The 15434-nt window shown below is 41.8% G+C and overlaps 1 protein-coding gene across 3 annotated transcripts in view; it reads left to right on the top strand.

The window, feature by feature from the left end:
- The window catches only part of FHIT (fragile histidine triad diadenosine triphosphatase), a 595136-nt gene extending 580898 nt beyond the window's left edge, over positions 1 to 14238 (top strand). For all 3 annotated transcript variants that reach the window (XM_086755658.1, XM_086755660.1, XM_086755659.1), the window contains 2 exons: positions 5943 to 6046; positions 13711 to 14238. In XM_086755658.1, the coding sequence (XP_086611784.1) occupies positions 5943 to 6044 (102 nt within the window). In that variant the 3' untranslated portion in view covers positions 6045 to 6046; positions 13711 to 14238. The remainder of the gene's footprint in view (positions 1 to 5942; positions 6047 to 13710) is intronic.
- Positions 14239 to 15434: the final 1196 nt, after the last annotated feature.

Here is a 15434-nt window from a genome sequence, read left to right as displayed (position 1 = left end):
CATAGAATGGCAGGCAACTTCTCCATCTCCTTAAATAACTCTGGTTAATGCAGCAAGTAAAAAGCACCCCAAAATCAGGGATTTCTGATCCACACAAATGTGGATATCAGTATGATATAGAATCTTAAGCAAGGTCAGCAGATGACAAAATTATAGGATGTGGGTTTTTTTCTGCAGTGTTCACTGTAAATTAGAGCAATTAGATTACAGCAGGCTTGTAGCTATAATTAAATATGGAGATGGGCACAGACATTCAGAAAGCACTGAAGTACCTGGGCTGCTCAGGCTGCGGAGTGGGAGCAATGGTAAAGGCGGCTCAGAAAGGGGTCCTGATCCCGTGGCAGCTGATGGAGGGCAGCCAGGCCTCTTGCACCATGTTAACACAACATCCTGTGGGTGGTCAAGGAAGACCGTACCATGCTTGTTCTCTGCTTGTGTTTTTGCCTTTTCTGGGGCACTGTCCAGAACAGTTGCAGGGGCATGCCCAGGGCTGTGGGAGCTCCTGTGATGATTACCCCCCAGGCAGGTAAAACAGGGTTTAGGGCTATGTGAAGCTGAGAAGCTGCTCTGTGAAACCACTGTTGCATCTGTTATTCTTTCATTTTACATTGCTAGTCAAGTTGAGACTCAAACTACAACTGAAGGCAAATGGGATGAGGACAGGGGGCACGGACTGGTAGAGAAGGCTGCCCACCAAAAAGCTCACACTCCCTTCAGCAAGACAGCAGAGAGTGAAGAAAGGATAGAGCATAGCAGGAGGTACAGATAATAGCAGTAAATGTCCCATTTAATTATGTTGGGGGGGGGGGTAGAAATGAAATCTTACTATGAGGATATAAGCTAAATATAGAGAAGCAAAAGCAAAGAAATCACTAGGAGAAAAGAGAGAGAATGGACAAGACCAGGGAGGAAAGAGAAAAGGAGGCAATTCAGGAGTTAAGTTGATGTAAAGGCAGTACAAGAGGACGCACAGATGGCTGGAAGTCATCCACCAGGATGAGGAGGTCCTTAGTATCACCAAAGGATGTCAGCCAGCTCACGCCTAATATCTGATCCAAACTGCTGGCAAAATTTGGTTTGGTTTGTTGGTTTTGTTTGTTTGTTTTGTTTGGTTGTTTGTTTTTTTTGTTAGCTGCTGGTTTTGAGAATATATTTTATAATCATTGAAGCAGTTGAGTTTTGTTGTGTTGCATCAGTTTGGCATAATAACTCTTAACTACCAACAGTAAATACTCATGGAGAGTGAGAATAGTGCTAACTACCATGAAAGCTTTTTTCCCAATACTTTTGGCTGGTGCTCCGTATCAACACAGGTTGCTTTTCAGTTGGTGTTATGGCATAAGTAGAACAAACCATTATACAGATGTTACTTGAATCACCAGGCAACCCTAAACCCAGGTCCCTTACAGTCTGCTGCACTGGGAATCCTGGGCTTTTCCACAAAGGGCAAGAAGGAGAAGTTTCCCAATATTAATGTGTTATAAAACAATATTGGGTTTCCCTTAAGAATTGCAGTGATAAAAACGTAGACCATTCTGCAGCGCTAACAACTTTAATAAAATAACATAAAGCACAGCTGTCAGGTCTGCCAACATCTCACACTGGGAGACATGAGTGAGAAAATGAACGCTTTTCCAAAGCAGAAATATTCAAAGAGCTTCACTGTTTACAAGTAATCAAGACTGACAGTCATAGATTATTGGTGGAAGAGCATTTTCTGCTTGAGGTGAAAGAAGAGGATAATTTATCGGGAAGCCCAAGAAGTCAGACATCAGTAATGATCTGCTCGAAGAAGGGCGTATCTGAGAAATAGTGCCTTTATTTGTACTGCAAGGCAAGAAAACGTACTAAGTTATAAACAAGAGTCTTAGTGCTTGAAGAATGTTGAGCAGATACAGTGTGTAATTTGCTGCGCAACCACAATTAGAGAATTGACTAATGTGTGTCTTGGTGCTCGTCCAGAATATTAAAAGAAAGAGTTATCATAATAGCTAATAAATGTTCACACTCATTCTGAAGGTGAGTGGTTTCTTCTAGAAGCGTTCATTGCAAGAAGGGCAACTATTGTTGTTTAGGGGCTTTTGGATAATATGGTCCCTGTCCCAGGAACTATGGAGAAGGTAGCAGAAGTGTTTTTGAGAGGATGTGGATCAATCTCCACCAGGGAAATCCAGACAAAACATCTCTCACGGAAAATCATGTCAGGCAGATGATGTAGGGCTCTGGATAAGATTTTTTTGTTTTGTTTTGGTTTGTTTTTTTCCCAGAGCTTTCAGAAGTAGAGTTGTGGTACAGAAACTATCACAGACTTCAAGCTAGCCTGTGTCTGAATATCTCTATCTGAGTAAGGATGTCAACTCAAGTTCTCCAGCTTTTTGTGACTGGGGAAAAAACAAGGGGAAATCACTAGTTTTTACAGATGGATAGCAGGCAAATAGAGGTATGTTTTCCCTTTACTTTGAGCAGAACGTTGGAGTGTTCTTCAGGTACAGGAGAGCATTGCTTCCTCTGTATAATCCAGACTTTCAATAGCATGTCAGATGTTTGTAAAGATACACAGCTGGGACTTGCATGTGTGTGTGAATATGAACACACTCCAAGGCACAGAAGTCCCTTAGAAGCAAGTATCGACAGTTATGTTTGTTTCCCATCTGAATTCTAAATCAATACAATTTAATACTGAAATATTTATGTTCTTCTTGCCTGAAAGTAGCTTTCCAGCTCAGCCAAAATACTATGGAGACTCTTAGCCTCTTTAAAAAAAAAAAAAGTTTAAATAAAGTAGCTCTTGCTTACTGAGGCTCTCACACGGAGATATGAATCTGGTTGAAAAGTACCTTACGTAAGAACACATGAAATAATTAGCTGAAACCAAAGCCTTCCATGATCCCAACATGTTGTCACCATTGAAGACCACTAGCATAGAGAAGATTTGAAGAACCAGGCAGGTGCACAGATCTGTGCTCTCCAGCCTCCATTAATTTGTGGCATGCAGAATCTCTGAACTAGAGGTGGTATTAGCAGCCCTCTGTTTATTTGTCTTCCATTTATTGGTGCTGTTGATCTTGAACCTGCATAATGTTTAGCATCCAGAACATCCTCTAGCAAGGTTATCCATAATTTAACTATTGTGCTTCAAAGCGGCTAGCTATATGGTTTGGCTTGTACTGGAGCCGCAGGATGGCGGTAGCAGAGAAGGGTAGGCAATCACCAGAGGCAGTTTTCCAAATCTCTACAGTGGTGGTTAGATAATATCAGAAACTAAGTGGCATTGGGGTAATAATTGCTTAATACTGATACGGCAAGAAGATCAAACACAGAATAGTCCTGGTATCCTATTTGGGTAGGCATAACAATTTTATACTGAAATAATATTCATCTATAAGTCAGTTGAACAATTAACGCATTGACCACGGCAGTGATTTAACACCATAGTTGTTCGTCATACCCAGCGTGTCCACAAAACATGGATATTTCTTTTCAGCGTGAGTGGCGCATGAACGCCTGCCGTGGCAGAGCGCAGTGAGGCTGCGTTGAGCGCCTCTGTGCCAGGCTGGGGCTCGCTGTGCGGTGCTGTGAGCTGCGTAGCAGCCAGGGCTGCTCAAGTAGGTTGCGTTTCCAGGCAAGTTTCAGAATTCATTGCTGCTCCCCGTATATCTGTTTTAACCTTAAGTCGAAGATTTATTATTTTTAAAGGTTAGCAGTTATGTAGCAAAAGAAACCCTCTCCTTTGCCAGCTTTGAGAAGTCATCATGGTCTGCGGCTTCACACAGTTTTAATTTAGACAACAACAAAAGCCATTTCCAGATATGCCTCCTTATTACTGTTCACTTTGGCTTCTTTAAACAGGGAAAATAAAAATAAAAGCTACAAGTCAAATCCTCACTTTACTAGCCTCCTCCAGGAGTCAGCTCTCACTTGATTTGCACAGAAACAGGAGAGCGAGGGAGAACAGCAGCCAAATCATGACACTAAAAGCACTTCTTGCAGGTTAAAGACGGAGACCTTGAGGAACAGGGGCTGCCCTCCCTTGCCTTCTAGCTGTTGCCTGCTGTATCCCCTGCTGATGCTGGGTCGAATGAGCAAGATGTTGCTTTTTTAGAAAAACAGCTCACACCTCAGACAGACAATTGATTTACCACCACTTGGCTTGTCCTGCTGCATCCTCTTGTGAAGCGTAAGCACTCGTAGTCCATGGAAAGTCCAGGGTGATGTATGTTGTTTCCTACAGCTCCCTTTCGTTCCCAGCTCAGCTGTGGTACCTATGTGCCATATGGGTGTGTACCACGGGTGAGAGCAGGCACATGGGCACAAAGGATGTGTGTGATAGTGTTTACACTGTACCTGTTCCTAGCTTTTAAACCTTTCTTCATAACATCGTAGCATTATTACAAGATGGATTTATAACATGCCTAGAGCTAATGTAACAATGAAGATTAGTCCTCTAGTAGTCAAACAGTAATATACTTTAATTTGCCTACAGCTACTGTATCATATTGGCATGAAAGGAAATAACTTTCTAATGCAGCTTCATCTGCTGAGCAGGAAGAAATCTGTGCTGCAGAATGTAAAACTACATAGGACTATAGCTGGCAGCAAAATTCAGAGTAGGAGAAACACAGCACAAATAAAAGTATTTGTGAGTTGGATCTACGCTAACAATCCTAGTTTATTGCTAAACATGTCATATACAGTAATGCAGTTTGCTGGGCAGGTTCAATATTGCTTCATCTTTGTTTTTCACTGCTTCATCTCCTGTACTGAAATCTGTCCAGGAATAAAAGGTGTGTATTCATTAGTTTCCAACCTTGACATTAACAAAAAGTTGATATTATAATATTCCTCAGAAGCACTGATGCTGCTAATACAATCTGTGCTGTGCTCTGTACTTACAGACACACTGGAAGTGTGTCACTCAGTACCTAAGTGATTCATGGAAATATTTCTGCCATCTATTTCATTCTAAATGTAGTCTTCCCTTTATGAGAGGCAGGCATTCTTTGAGGGGACATGTGTACAAATACTCACTCAAATGCTGGCACATTATGTTTACCATAAAATAGAACTCCTTTCTTCTGGAGAGCAGCAGAAACATCACCTTCTCCCTTCTTCTGGAGAGGCAAAGGATGTGTTTGAAATTTTCATGTCTGGAATACTATAACTTAATGCTTACTGCATATGGGCTAGAACTTATTTTTGTGGGCATATTATGCAAGCAAGATGCAAAAATTCAGAATTTCACATACTTCTGATCTTTCCCCCCCCTAAATCACCAATGAAATATGGTTGTACTTAAAATAACATGTTTTTATTTCTAGGCTAGGGATGTGTCTCATTTTCAACAAGGGCAAGGAAGGACTAATAACTTGCACACAGGGAGGAAATATATCTCTTCTGAAAACTACTGGTATAAACTGCCAGTGGGAAACAGCTGCAACAGGGCCTTGTTATCACAACAGGTCTTTGATGGGAAAGGTGGCCCCGTGGGCAGAGGAAAAGCCAGAGAGAAAATTTACGTGAATTACTGACAAGGTGGCCAGGCAGCTTCTGCCTAACTCACTCCACAGATGTAATGGGCACTTCAAAATACCTGAGTGTGTGTGTTATCCTATTACCTACTAGCTTTGCATCAAAGACTCAGGAGCTATCTGACCATCAGCTCACAAAAGTGAACTCTGTTACTGCCTATCAATCAGCCTGGCACCTCACGTAAACCCATCAGAGCCAGTTAACTACTGTCACCACTCTAAACCAGTAATCTTCACCCTTCATCTCTTCATCACCAGGTTCCTCCACCTGCAGACACATGGAATAGTTAGATTAGTTGCATATAGGCATGCCCTGAATTTGACAATAAAACTGGAAAAAAAAACAAACAAAAACCCAAAAACTTAAACTGGTTTGTTTTTTTTTTTTTTTGTTTTACTGCTTCCTCAAAAAAGTTGCAACGACATGACAAAGACGATTCTTCTGACAAGTGGAGGACAGAAGAAGAAATGGCAGCTGAAGCAGAAATTCTGAAGAAGTATTTTGAGGAAAATTAAAGGTAAGAATTTGCACATTAACTTACTCTTGCAATACCCAAAAATCTATTCAGTCCTCCATAGGCTTCTTGAGGACAAAGAGGGAACATGTATGATGGAACAAAGGAAATGAAAGCTCTTAGGTTTGTGTTATTTCGAAAAGGACACAGCACTCCCAACAATGGCTGAAATAATATGCTGCTTCTTGAACAAATCGACACCACCCTAGATCATTTAGTTTCCAGACAGCAAAAAATAACACCTCTGGCAATCAGAATCATCAGCAGTTACTTAAGAGGAATGCCTAACCTAACATATCCTCTGTTCCTAGAACAGAAAATAGCCTCGGTACCTCTATGAAGAGCTAAAAACTGCTGTGTCTGTGTACACCCTGATATGCATATGCACCTATACATACAAAATCCCAGCAGAATTCAGATTATAGAATAGATAAACAAATGCTAACTTCATCTGTCAATTCTTAAATCATCTGATCAGTTCAACTTTCAAAATTAACCCTGCTGCGTAACTGCCTGTTCTGCTAAATTTTCCACTGGCCCTAAAAGGAAAAAAAAATGATTTGCAGGCAGGAATAGAAAAGAGAAAACACTTGGCAAACACTAACGTTGGTGCTCTAGAAATAGAGAGTTTTCCATTTTGTACCTGGAGTCCCAGAAGCCAGATTCTTGTAGTAGAAATGAACTGGCCCCCAGAGATCAATCTGAGTTACGCTGGGATGCATGCTGCAGCAGTGATGCCGAAAGCTCCCTCTCCCGTGTTCCCCATATGTTGTTTGCCATCATCCAGCACTCTCATTTCTCTGTCATTTCTGAGTGTTTCATATTTTTTCCTCCGAAGAACTAAAATCCCACAAATATCCCTCCTATCTGCCTGTGACTCACTGTTTGCTGCCCAGCTTGAGACATCTTGAGCTAAACTATACAGTGTGCGTGTGGCACGCTTACGTGGCAGCGCTTAGTCTCCCGTGCCATTCTGTCATCTCCGTTTGGGCTGATTCATTGGGCTCTTTCCTTTCCATTTTTTCTTGCGTGATGATCACACTCTTGTCTGCAGGAAAAACGTCAGCTTCTCTAGTGAAATTAGCTGTGCCATCAGTTCTGTGGACTGGCACAGAGAAAGCTGTGTCACACACATAATTCCCATCTGTGGAGGAAGCTGGTCCTCAGCAGCTGGGACCTGGGGACCTAGCTGAGGACCTAGGGACCTCCAGAGGTTGGAACGGCAGGGTTTGGACTACACAGGATTCCACAGTGGCTGTTGGATTTGCATTTAGACACTCACTTTTCACCTTCTCAAAAATGAATTACTCGGCCAGAAAAAGCATATCCTTAGGTAATGCATATGTAAGCACTCTAATGACAGAGGCATTATGTAGTACTTCATGTATGGCACAGCAGCAAATGAACAGGACTTAGGATAAAATGGCATATCCCTATTGTAATGCGACGTTGCTCCCCATTGTATTTTTGGGTAGGTTTTTGGAGGGTTTTTTTTTTTTTGTCAGATTAGAAATGAATTTGAAATACTTTTCTGCAGAGGTTCTCAAAGGGGTTGGAATTAAGTCCCCACATATCAATAAAATGGTCTTAGGCTCTTCTGATACTAAACACAAAGCTGGATAGTTGGTATAAATTCATTCCATACAAGCAAATTCGTGTGTCTGGGCTTCTATTTGCATTTACTATTAAAATAAATCAGCATTTGTCTGCATGGATGACCTCTTGATAACTTCCCCATGATATTAAGGTCATTACCTTTCCTAGAACAGACCAGTAAATTAAATCTTACTGGCATCATTATCATGAGAGTATTTTGCTTAGTACAGGCAGTCCTTCCAACCCTTGATTCCCAACACAAGGCATCACTGTCAATCTCTTCTCCCTGACATTGTTTTGCTTCTGAGGTTTAAGGCTCTGAACCTGAGATAAAGGTATATCTGAGCGCCTTCTGAATTTCTCAGCCTTTATCTACTCTCTTAACCTTGTTTCTAAAGTGATGAAGATTGAAAACTTTTGGCAAATTAACAAGGTTATATGCATCCTTCTTCAAAGCTATTTTGGGTTTTCGTGTAGAAGTGATTTATTTTGCCATTTATAAGTTTACCTGTATGCTATTTGACTTGAGTTTTTTCATGCGGCACAGGGAAAGTCAGAAAGAGCTGAACGTGGGTTTTCTGGAGCCAATAAATGGCATTTTTTAAGGCCTCATGCATTATTTTTCTACTTAAGTGTTTTGTTCAAAAAAAGCCCAGCTCAGCTAGATTAGCCTGGACAGACTGAGCTGTGTTTCAGATCTTTCCCAGCTCCCTTTACATTTATCACAAGTCCTTCACCAACTGTCACAGCTCCTGTAGGACTTGACTAGGTACAGGAGCACCTTTTACCTGTATTTATAGACTACCTGATCAAAAAGGACTTGCAGGTGACTTTTTATTTCCTAAGAAATACTTGAACAAGGCAAGAAGCTCTGGATTCTCTTCCTACTACCTTCACTGGTGCTGAACCCTCCTGGCTGGTTGGGTAGCCACAGCTGAGTGCTTCCACACCAGTCCCCACATCATCAGAAATACCCAGCCTCTTGCTTAAAGAAACGAACCCCAGTTAGCCTTGCTAAGTTTACACCCATAAGAAAATATTTGTCTTAAAATAATTCATTTGTCTGTACAATTGCTTAGAGAGGATGAAACTGAAATCAGTGAGTGAATTTGTATTTTGCACATGTTTCTGGTCTGTCACTGCATATCCCCATGCCACTGTATCCCATCTCTTTAGAAGGACTTGTCACTTCTTGAACACCCCAAGCACGTGGGCTCTGCAGGGCTACTCACCATGCTGTGTCTGCAGGGCTGAAGTTCACCAGAATTTCATGTGACTTTGAAGGAGGATAAGAAAAGGGAAAGAAAGTTTTCTGTGAAAAGGATAATTAATATATAATTGCCCCAGTTAGTCACTCTCTTGCTTAGTAGCACCAAGATTTGACCCCTTTAGGGAGCCATTCCTTGTTCGGTGTTGGCTGTCGTATGGTACACTGTGTCTGATAACTGGTTGCTCTTTGAGGTGGATCCATAGGGAAAGAGTCCTAACTCGAAGAGCGAGATTTGATGTAGCATCTCGATTTCCAAGACTATTTTCAGATGCACCTTTTAAATTTCTGAACTATCTATAGCTGGGGTAAGTGTTTTGATAGTCTGTTTTGTGCATTTTAAATTACACATGCCAGCAAAAAGGCTAAAGATTAAAAGAGTTACTAACCTTCAGATAGTATACGAAAAATATTTCTCTTCAAAGGCAGTCTCACTCTGTGCTGTTGTTTCTGAAGAAAGAACCAGGCTGCACAAGTTTCGGAGAAGTTTTGCTATTTTATGCATAGATGAAGTAATACTTTTATGCCATTAGAAAAGTCGTCAGTCTTGAATATGATGCGAAAACATCCCTTTGCATAAAGGTGTTGACAGTGATATTCTGTTGCCTAGTGCTTTTTGAGTTACAAATGTTCAAAAGCTTTTAATTGCTTAACCATCTGAATATTTTGTGTCATTCAACATGCAAAATTCATTTCAAAATCTCTCCAAATAATATGGGCTGCAGAGTGGTGCAGGATTTCTGATGTCAATTCTCCCCTTCATCCCCAGACTGGCAGTGTTTCTGGAGAATGTAGTCTCTTCCACTTTGTCAGAGAATATGTATTTTATTCATTTTTTTCACCCCACTGTGAAAGAGAGACGATCTCATTCTTTGAGAGCACTCATCCTGCCTCACAGCTGCCTCTTCTGCACCAGGATCTCAGCGTGTGTGAAAAGATGCTGTTCTATTGACTTCAGCAGGGAAATTACCACTGCTAGCAGCAGCTGACCAGAGTAAATGGAAGCTGGCGATTTGGCTTGCATCTGGTTTTGGTCTAGCACCTCTGACAATCCATGCCGCATGCATGAGAGTGAGCACCAGAGCAATCTCATCACTTTGCTTAAATTTAGACAAGTATGACAGGATGGCTCACAACATCCTTCTTTGGTTGCTTTACTGTGACAAAAGCCCTGCTATTATTTCTGGTACTTTAAACTGAATAAAAAACCCCCAAACTACTGACTATGCCTTGGAGTGGATCCACAGAGTGGATCTGGGACACGTGCCATGCAGTGAGGACGGTTTGTCTGCCTCAGAAGATGCTTTACCTGCAGTGTGGACCACAGAGCCAGTTGTCTCCTGGGTGGGTGCCACAGTGACAACAGACATGACCAGAGGTATTTTCTACTATAGATTCTCTTCCATTGTAGGCAGCCGGTTGGCAAGCAGAATCACCATGCCGTCACAGAAAATACAGCACGCAGTGGACTCTGGTGTTGGGGAATGGGAGCAGGAGGGAAGGGGTGCAGCGGGCAGGGACCTCTCAGTTGGCGAAGCCTTGCTTTATAGGCAGGGCAATTTTTCGTGTGCTTACACTGGAGGAAGACTCAGGGTCGTGCCTGGTCCTGGGGACTTTCCAGAGAGCATTGCTGAGAGCTGTTCATGGCTGCGCTTAGGAGCTGTTTGCATATAATCCCTAGGTAAATACACATCCTAGTAATCAGCTATAGATTTCCCTGCACTCCAGACTTAAGTGCTATTAATTATATCCCCCACTCAGAAGCCTTGAAGAACTATTAATTAGAAAGCAGGAGCTGATGGTTTGCTTGTCTATGTGAAACTATTATGACCTGAGAGTGAAATGTAAGCTTCAAAAGAAACATGTTTTATGAAGGTCACCTTGGAAAACATCATAACAATCTGTCAGAAGAGCGTGCATCACTCCAAGTGTGTATTTCAGTGCGACGTTATACTTTAAGTAGTTGGAAATAGCAAAGAGAAGACAAACCAGATCATAGGGTCTATGCTTTTACACCTAAAATTCTCTTTTTTTTTCTGCAGTGAGTACAAGTAATCTTTTTGTCATTTCAATGGAATGCAAGGGAAGTTAATATCAACAGAAATCCAACAGACAAACATAATCTGGCCCTTGCTGTTATTTCTGAAGTGTAAAACATCCAGAGCCACCACCTCTGCAGCAGGGAGACGGTTTAGGCACAGGAGTTAAATTATCTCTTCAAGGGAAGATGTAAACAGCCAGAAGAAGTGCAGTGACCGTGTACGGCAATAATACCCACCCTAGAAGGCTTAGGGCAAAAGGCTTCCCCAAACAAATGTGTTGTGCCAAAGCACAGCAGCCTCACCATCAAGGTTGATTGTTTTTGTGGTTCATTATTCTTATGAAAACAAAGCTGTAATAGAGTTAGCTACGGTTATAAGTGAAATGTCTTCCTCTTGTAGGAGGCCAGGATAAGGATGATATCCCCCTCACACCTATTCTGAGGTTCTATTTTGAGGGTGTAGGTAGTACTGTGCTAAAAGTTATACACCTCATCCTCTGGACTTCAATTTCCCTATAGGTGGCCATTTAATTCAGCTGTAAAGAGTACATGAATTCCATACAGCACATCCACTGCTTGGATCCTGTAATTATAGCTGCAGTAGAAACATCATGGCCAGAGACACACACAAGATTGTACCGCATCAAGACAAGGCAGCAAATGTGTTATCGTTAGCCAAGAAAGCTGAGAGAGGGCCAGTTGTTCTCTTAACTTGCACATCCAGCAGCCTGAATGCTTACGTGGGCTATCTGTCAAATACCAAGTATTTTCAGTCTAATCCATTCTTGATTCATCATTAAGCTTTATGCATGTTGCATTGTATGAGAGGAAAATGGGGAAAGCCAAGCGTAACTGATGGACATTGCATCCCAGGACCTAGGATAAAGGAGTCCAGGGACAGGACAATGCTGAGCTTCAAATAAGGATGATATCAACTGCAGTCAACTACTTTTGTACCCAAACCTGTGCTAAAATGGCAATAATCTCTTGCCCCCAAAGCTGGAAAAAGGTGCACTTACTAAGCAGCCAGACCCTCCTTCAAGCAGATTCACAAGACACGTGCCAAGTAATTTCCAGGCTGCCATCAAACTGTCAGTCAAGAGAGGCATACAATAGAAACTGTTGCTCAAAATGCCATCGAAAGGGGAAACATATGTTTCAGTGAGAAAAGACAATCAAACAAAGAAGTGGGCGGTTGGGGAGCTGCAGCCACAACAGCAGCGAGGATCCGAGCCTCACGCCCAGCCCTGGGAAACAAGGGCTGTGCCCTCGTGTAACAGTTGGGTAGCAGCTTTGTGTTTAATAAGCTGAAATAATTTTCTGAGGACTGAAGCCAGATCTAAAGATGCTCTAAAGTGAAGGTACAAAACCAAAGACACCAAGCAAAAAGCCCACTTCACGCTCAATTATTAGCAAAGGTTTGTATCGTGTTATCCTATTGCTGTAGCTGCTGCATGATAGAACTGCCCAGAGAGACACTCTAACCGGCAACTCAAACGTGACCTCACAGCTGAAAAGCTGCCTTTGTGTGAGTTTTGGTATCTCTCCTTTGTGTGAGTTTCGATGTCTCTGCTGTGTAGGTGGAAAGGCATTAATATCTCCTCCAGTAGTAGTTATTTGAAAAAGGAGAGGGGTGATGGACAATGGGAATGTGTTGGACTGAGCGTACTTGAGGCTCTGCTGTTTGCCAGGATGTCAGTCTCTGCGCAAAGGGAAAGGTATGTGCAGGGCTAAAACCAAATATCCTGTTTGTGTTAGCACCTGGGGCTGCTGCAAGCCTCCGGTTAACGCTGCAGTAAAAATTGAGCCATGGGTTTGTACAGGGATTTTGCAGTTTTCACAGCAGCAGTCAGCTGCAGTTGTCAGGTGCCCAGCATTTCTATTTCTCTGCTTCAAGAACACAGTCCAGGTCTGTCATGGCACGTATTACAGGTCTTTTACTAGGAGGGACCACCAAGAGATGCATAAAAGTAGACCAGACATGGGAAGAAATACCCCATTCATTCTCAAGTGTCTGAGACTGGGGGCATTTTCAGGGAGATGGTCCCAAATCACTGGTGTGTAATACCTTGGCATTAGGTAGAGTCCCATGGCAGGGCCAGGATGGATGAGGATATACAAGAGATGATGATTTTGAGAGAGTATTTACAGCAGCTTATATAAGAGATCATGTGCCCCAAAGACTCTTGCATGAGATTATTACAGCAAAATTGATTTGAAGAGTAAGAAACTGGATTTGATGACACAAGATGCCCTTTCTAATCCTTTGTTCCCATGACCAGCAGTCAACAGAGCTGGGGACTGTGCTGTCTTACTCAGGGACATTAGAGAAGTGGCTTCACTTCATGTTTGTTTTTTGTAGAATGATCCTGACCTCCTTTGGAGGGTGCTTTGAGAGTCAGGAATGAAAAGCACAATGTGAAAGGCAGGCATTAGTATTATTTGGAAGTGAACTTCATTGAAAAAGTAGATAATAAATCAAACAAATGCTCCTCTTTCTTGCTCTGATACATAATTTTAAAAGAGTTGTGTGCAAAGATTTTCTCCTTCCTCTATGGCACAGGCTATAATAGGAGCTGAAATGTGCTGTGTGTGGATTTAACACTGAACATTTTCCTTTGCCTATCGCTGTCAGTGTTTCCTGTTGGAACACACTAATGAGCACCTAACTCGTTAGCAATAAACAGCCTTACATTTTGTTTTACTAACAAAGATCAAAGATACTATTATACGTAACTATCCGTTATGTTTTATATTTCTCAGGTAACAAAGTGTTTGAAAAACAGCCTGTGACATAAGAAGCTCCCCAGAAGGAAAGACTTCATTCTCCAGTTCTCAGTGGCTCTGAAGGATTTTATTGTGTTCTACAAAAATGGGATTCTTCCATGAAAAATTTTATTGGACCTTTGGATATCATCAACGTTGAATTTCAGCTAAGACAACTAACAGCACTGATCCAAAATATTGCTCTGAGTAGTAACTCATATTTTTCTGGATTGTGGACATGGGAACAAATCTTTTTAAGTTGTCCCTTGGCCTAAATTGAAACAAAGTGCTAGCAAAATCAGGTAGCTACTGTGTTTAGGTACATTACAAACTGTTTCCTCCATGTTGTGCTTTTTGAGATTTGGTTATTGTATGTGGGCTATTACATCATAGAAAACTTAGATCTTTTAGCAGTATGGCAATTCATAAAAACCAAGGCTTTGTACAGACCAGCCAAGATAAACTTATAGAGCTACTGTTTTGTCAGGTGAAGTTGTATAAAAAGAAATATAACACTTCCTAAGATCTTTCCTCTTTCTGTTCCTTTTAATGCATTGTCACAATGCTTCTATAGCTTAAGGTGATACAAAACACTTCTGCAAATCAATGAGGCTGCTAATGGGATACTACTCACATTGGGGTTAGACTGGCACCAATGTCCTGCTTGTGGCAACAAACATGAGTGGGAGCCCCCCACCTCGAACGCTCTGTCAGCAAGAAATGCCATGTTCAGAGCCCCGCACAGGAAGAAACCCACCATGGGTTAGTTGTTGATTGCTAACATGTAATAAAGAAAAAAAAAAAGTCAAACAACAGATGGAAGAGAGAAGAAATTAGTCTGCAAGATATGTATGAAAAGAGCACCCATAATCTTGCTCTTGAATTGCAGGGAAGAGGCAATGGAAGCTTTCTGTGTCTGCTGAACTCAGGATGGAAAATAAAATGTGCCAAGTCTTTCCGTAAGAGCCATGCTGATGGAAGGCACAGGGTGAGAGCCTGAAGGCTTGAGGAGGTCAGGGTAAGGTCCAGACCAGAGCCTGGCAGTGCTCTGCGTGCCTGGCGGCACAGTGTGGTCACTATTCGGGACAAATAAATCCGCTCCCAAATAGCCTGTCCTAAAGGGTTGCAACACGACCTGAGAAGCATGAAAATGCACAATGGACAAACTCATATAATTATCCCTAAGTCTCTCTCTGCTATATACTGCAGAGGAATTCAGTCCATTGTTTTGGAGTCTTTGTGCTGGTCAAATATAAACACTAGAGCAAAATCACTGATGTTTAAATCCAGGTTTTACTGTGGTGCTGTTAAAATATTACTCCTGAAAAGACAGTTTGATTCAAAGATTTACGATGACCCAACGTGAGCACCAATATCTTCCATTAGCTCTTTTAGAAACTGCAGAGATTTTAACAGTTTTGTTGTCCATGCAGAGTAAATGAAAAGTACATTTTGATGGTGTCTGCACTTTTTAGACCCTGAACAAGGACTGAATAAACAGGAAATGAAGGTCAGGGGGCAAGAAGTGACAGAGAAGAAAAGGTGAGCAGTAAGGATGGTCAAAGAGGCTGCCAAAAGGGCTGTCCTTTTGCACTTTAATATTTAAAGTAGCTGTGATTTCACATAGAAGAAAGACGATGATTGTGCTGCTGGGGAAGTGCTAAAAGGAAAACCTGAGCATCAGTTACATTTGCAAGATATTTCCAAACCTGATGCTCAAT

The sequence above is a fragment of the Chlamydotis macqueenii genome, chromosome 10, assembly GCF_036417535.1.
Source record: "Chlamydotis macqueenii isolate bChlMac1 chromosome 10, bChlMac1.mat, whole genome shotgun sequence".
Classification (NCBI taxonomy): Eukaryota; Metazoa; Chordata; class Aves; order Otidiformes; family Otididae; genus Chlamydotis; species Chlamydotis macqueenii.
This window is presented reverse-complemented; position numbering and strand designations above follow the sequence as displayed.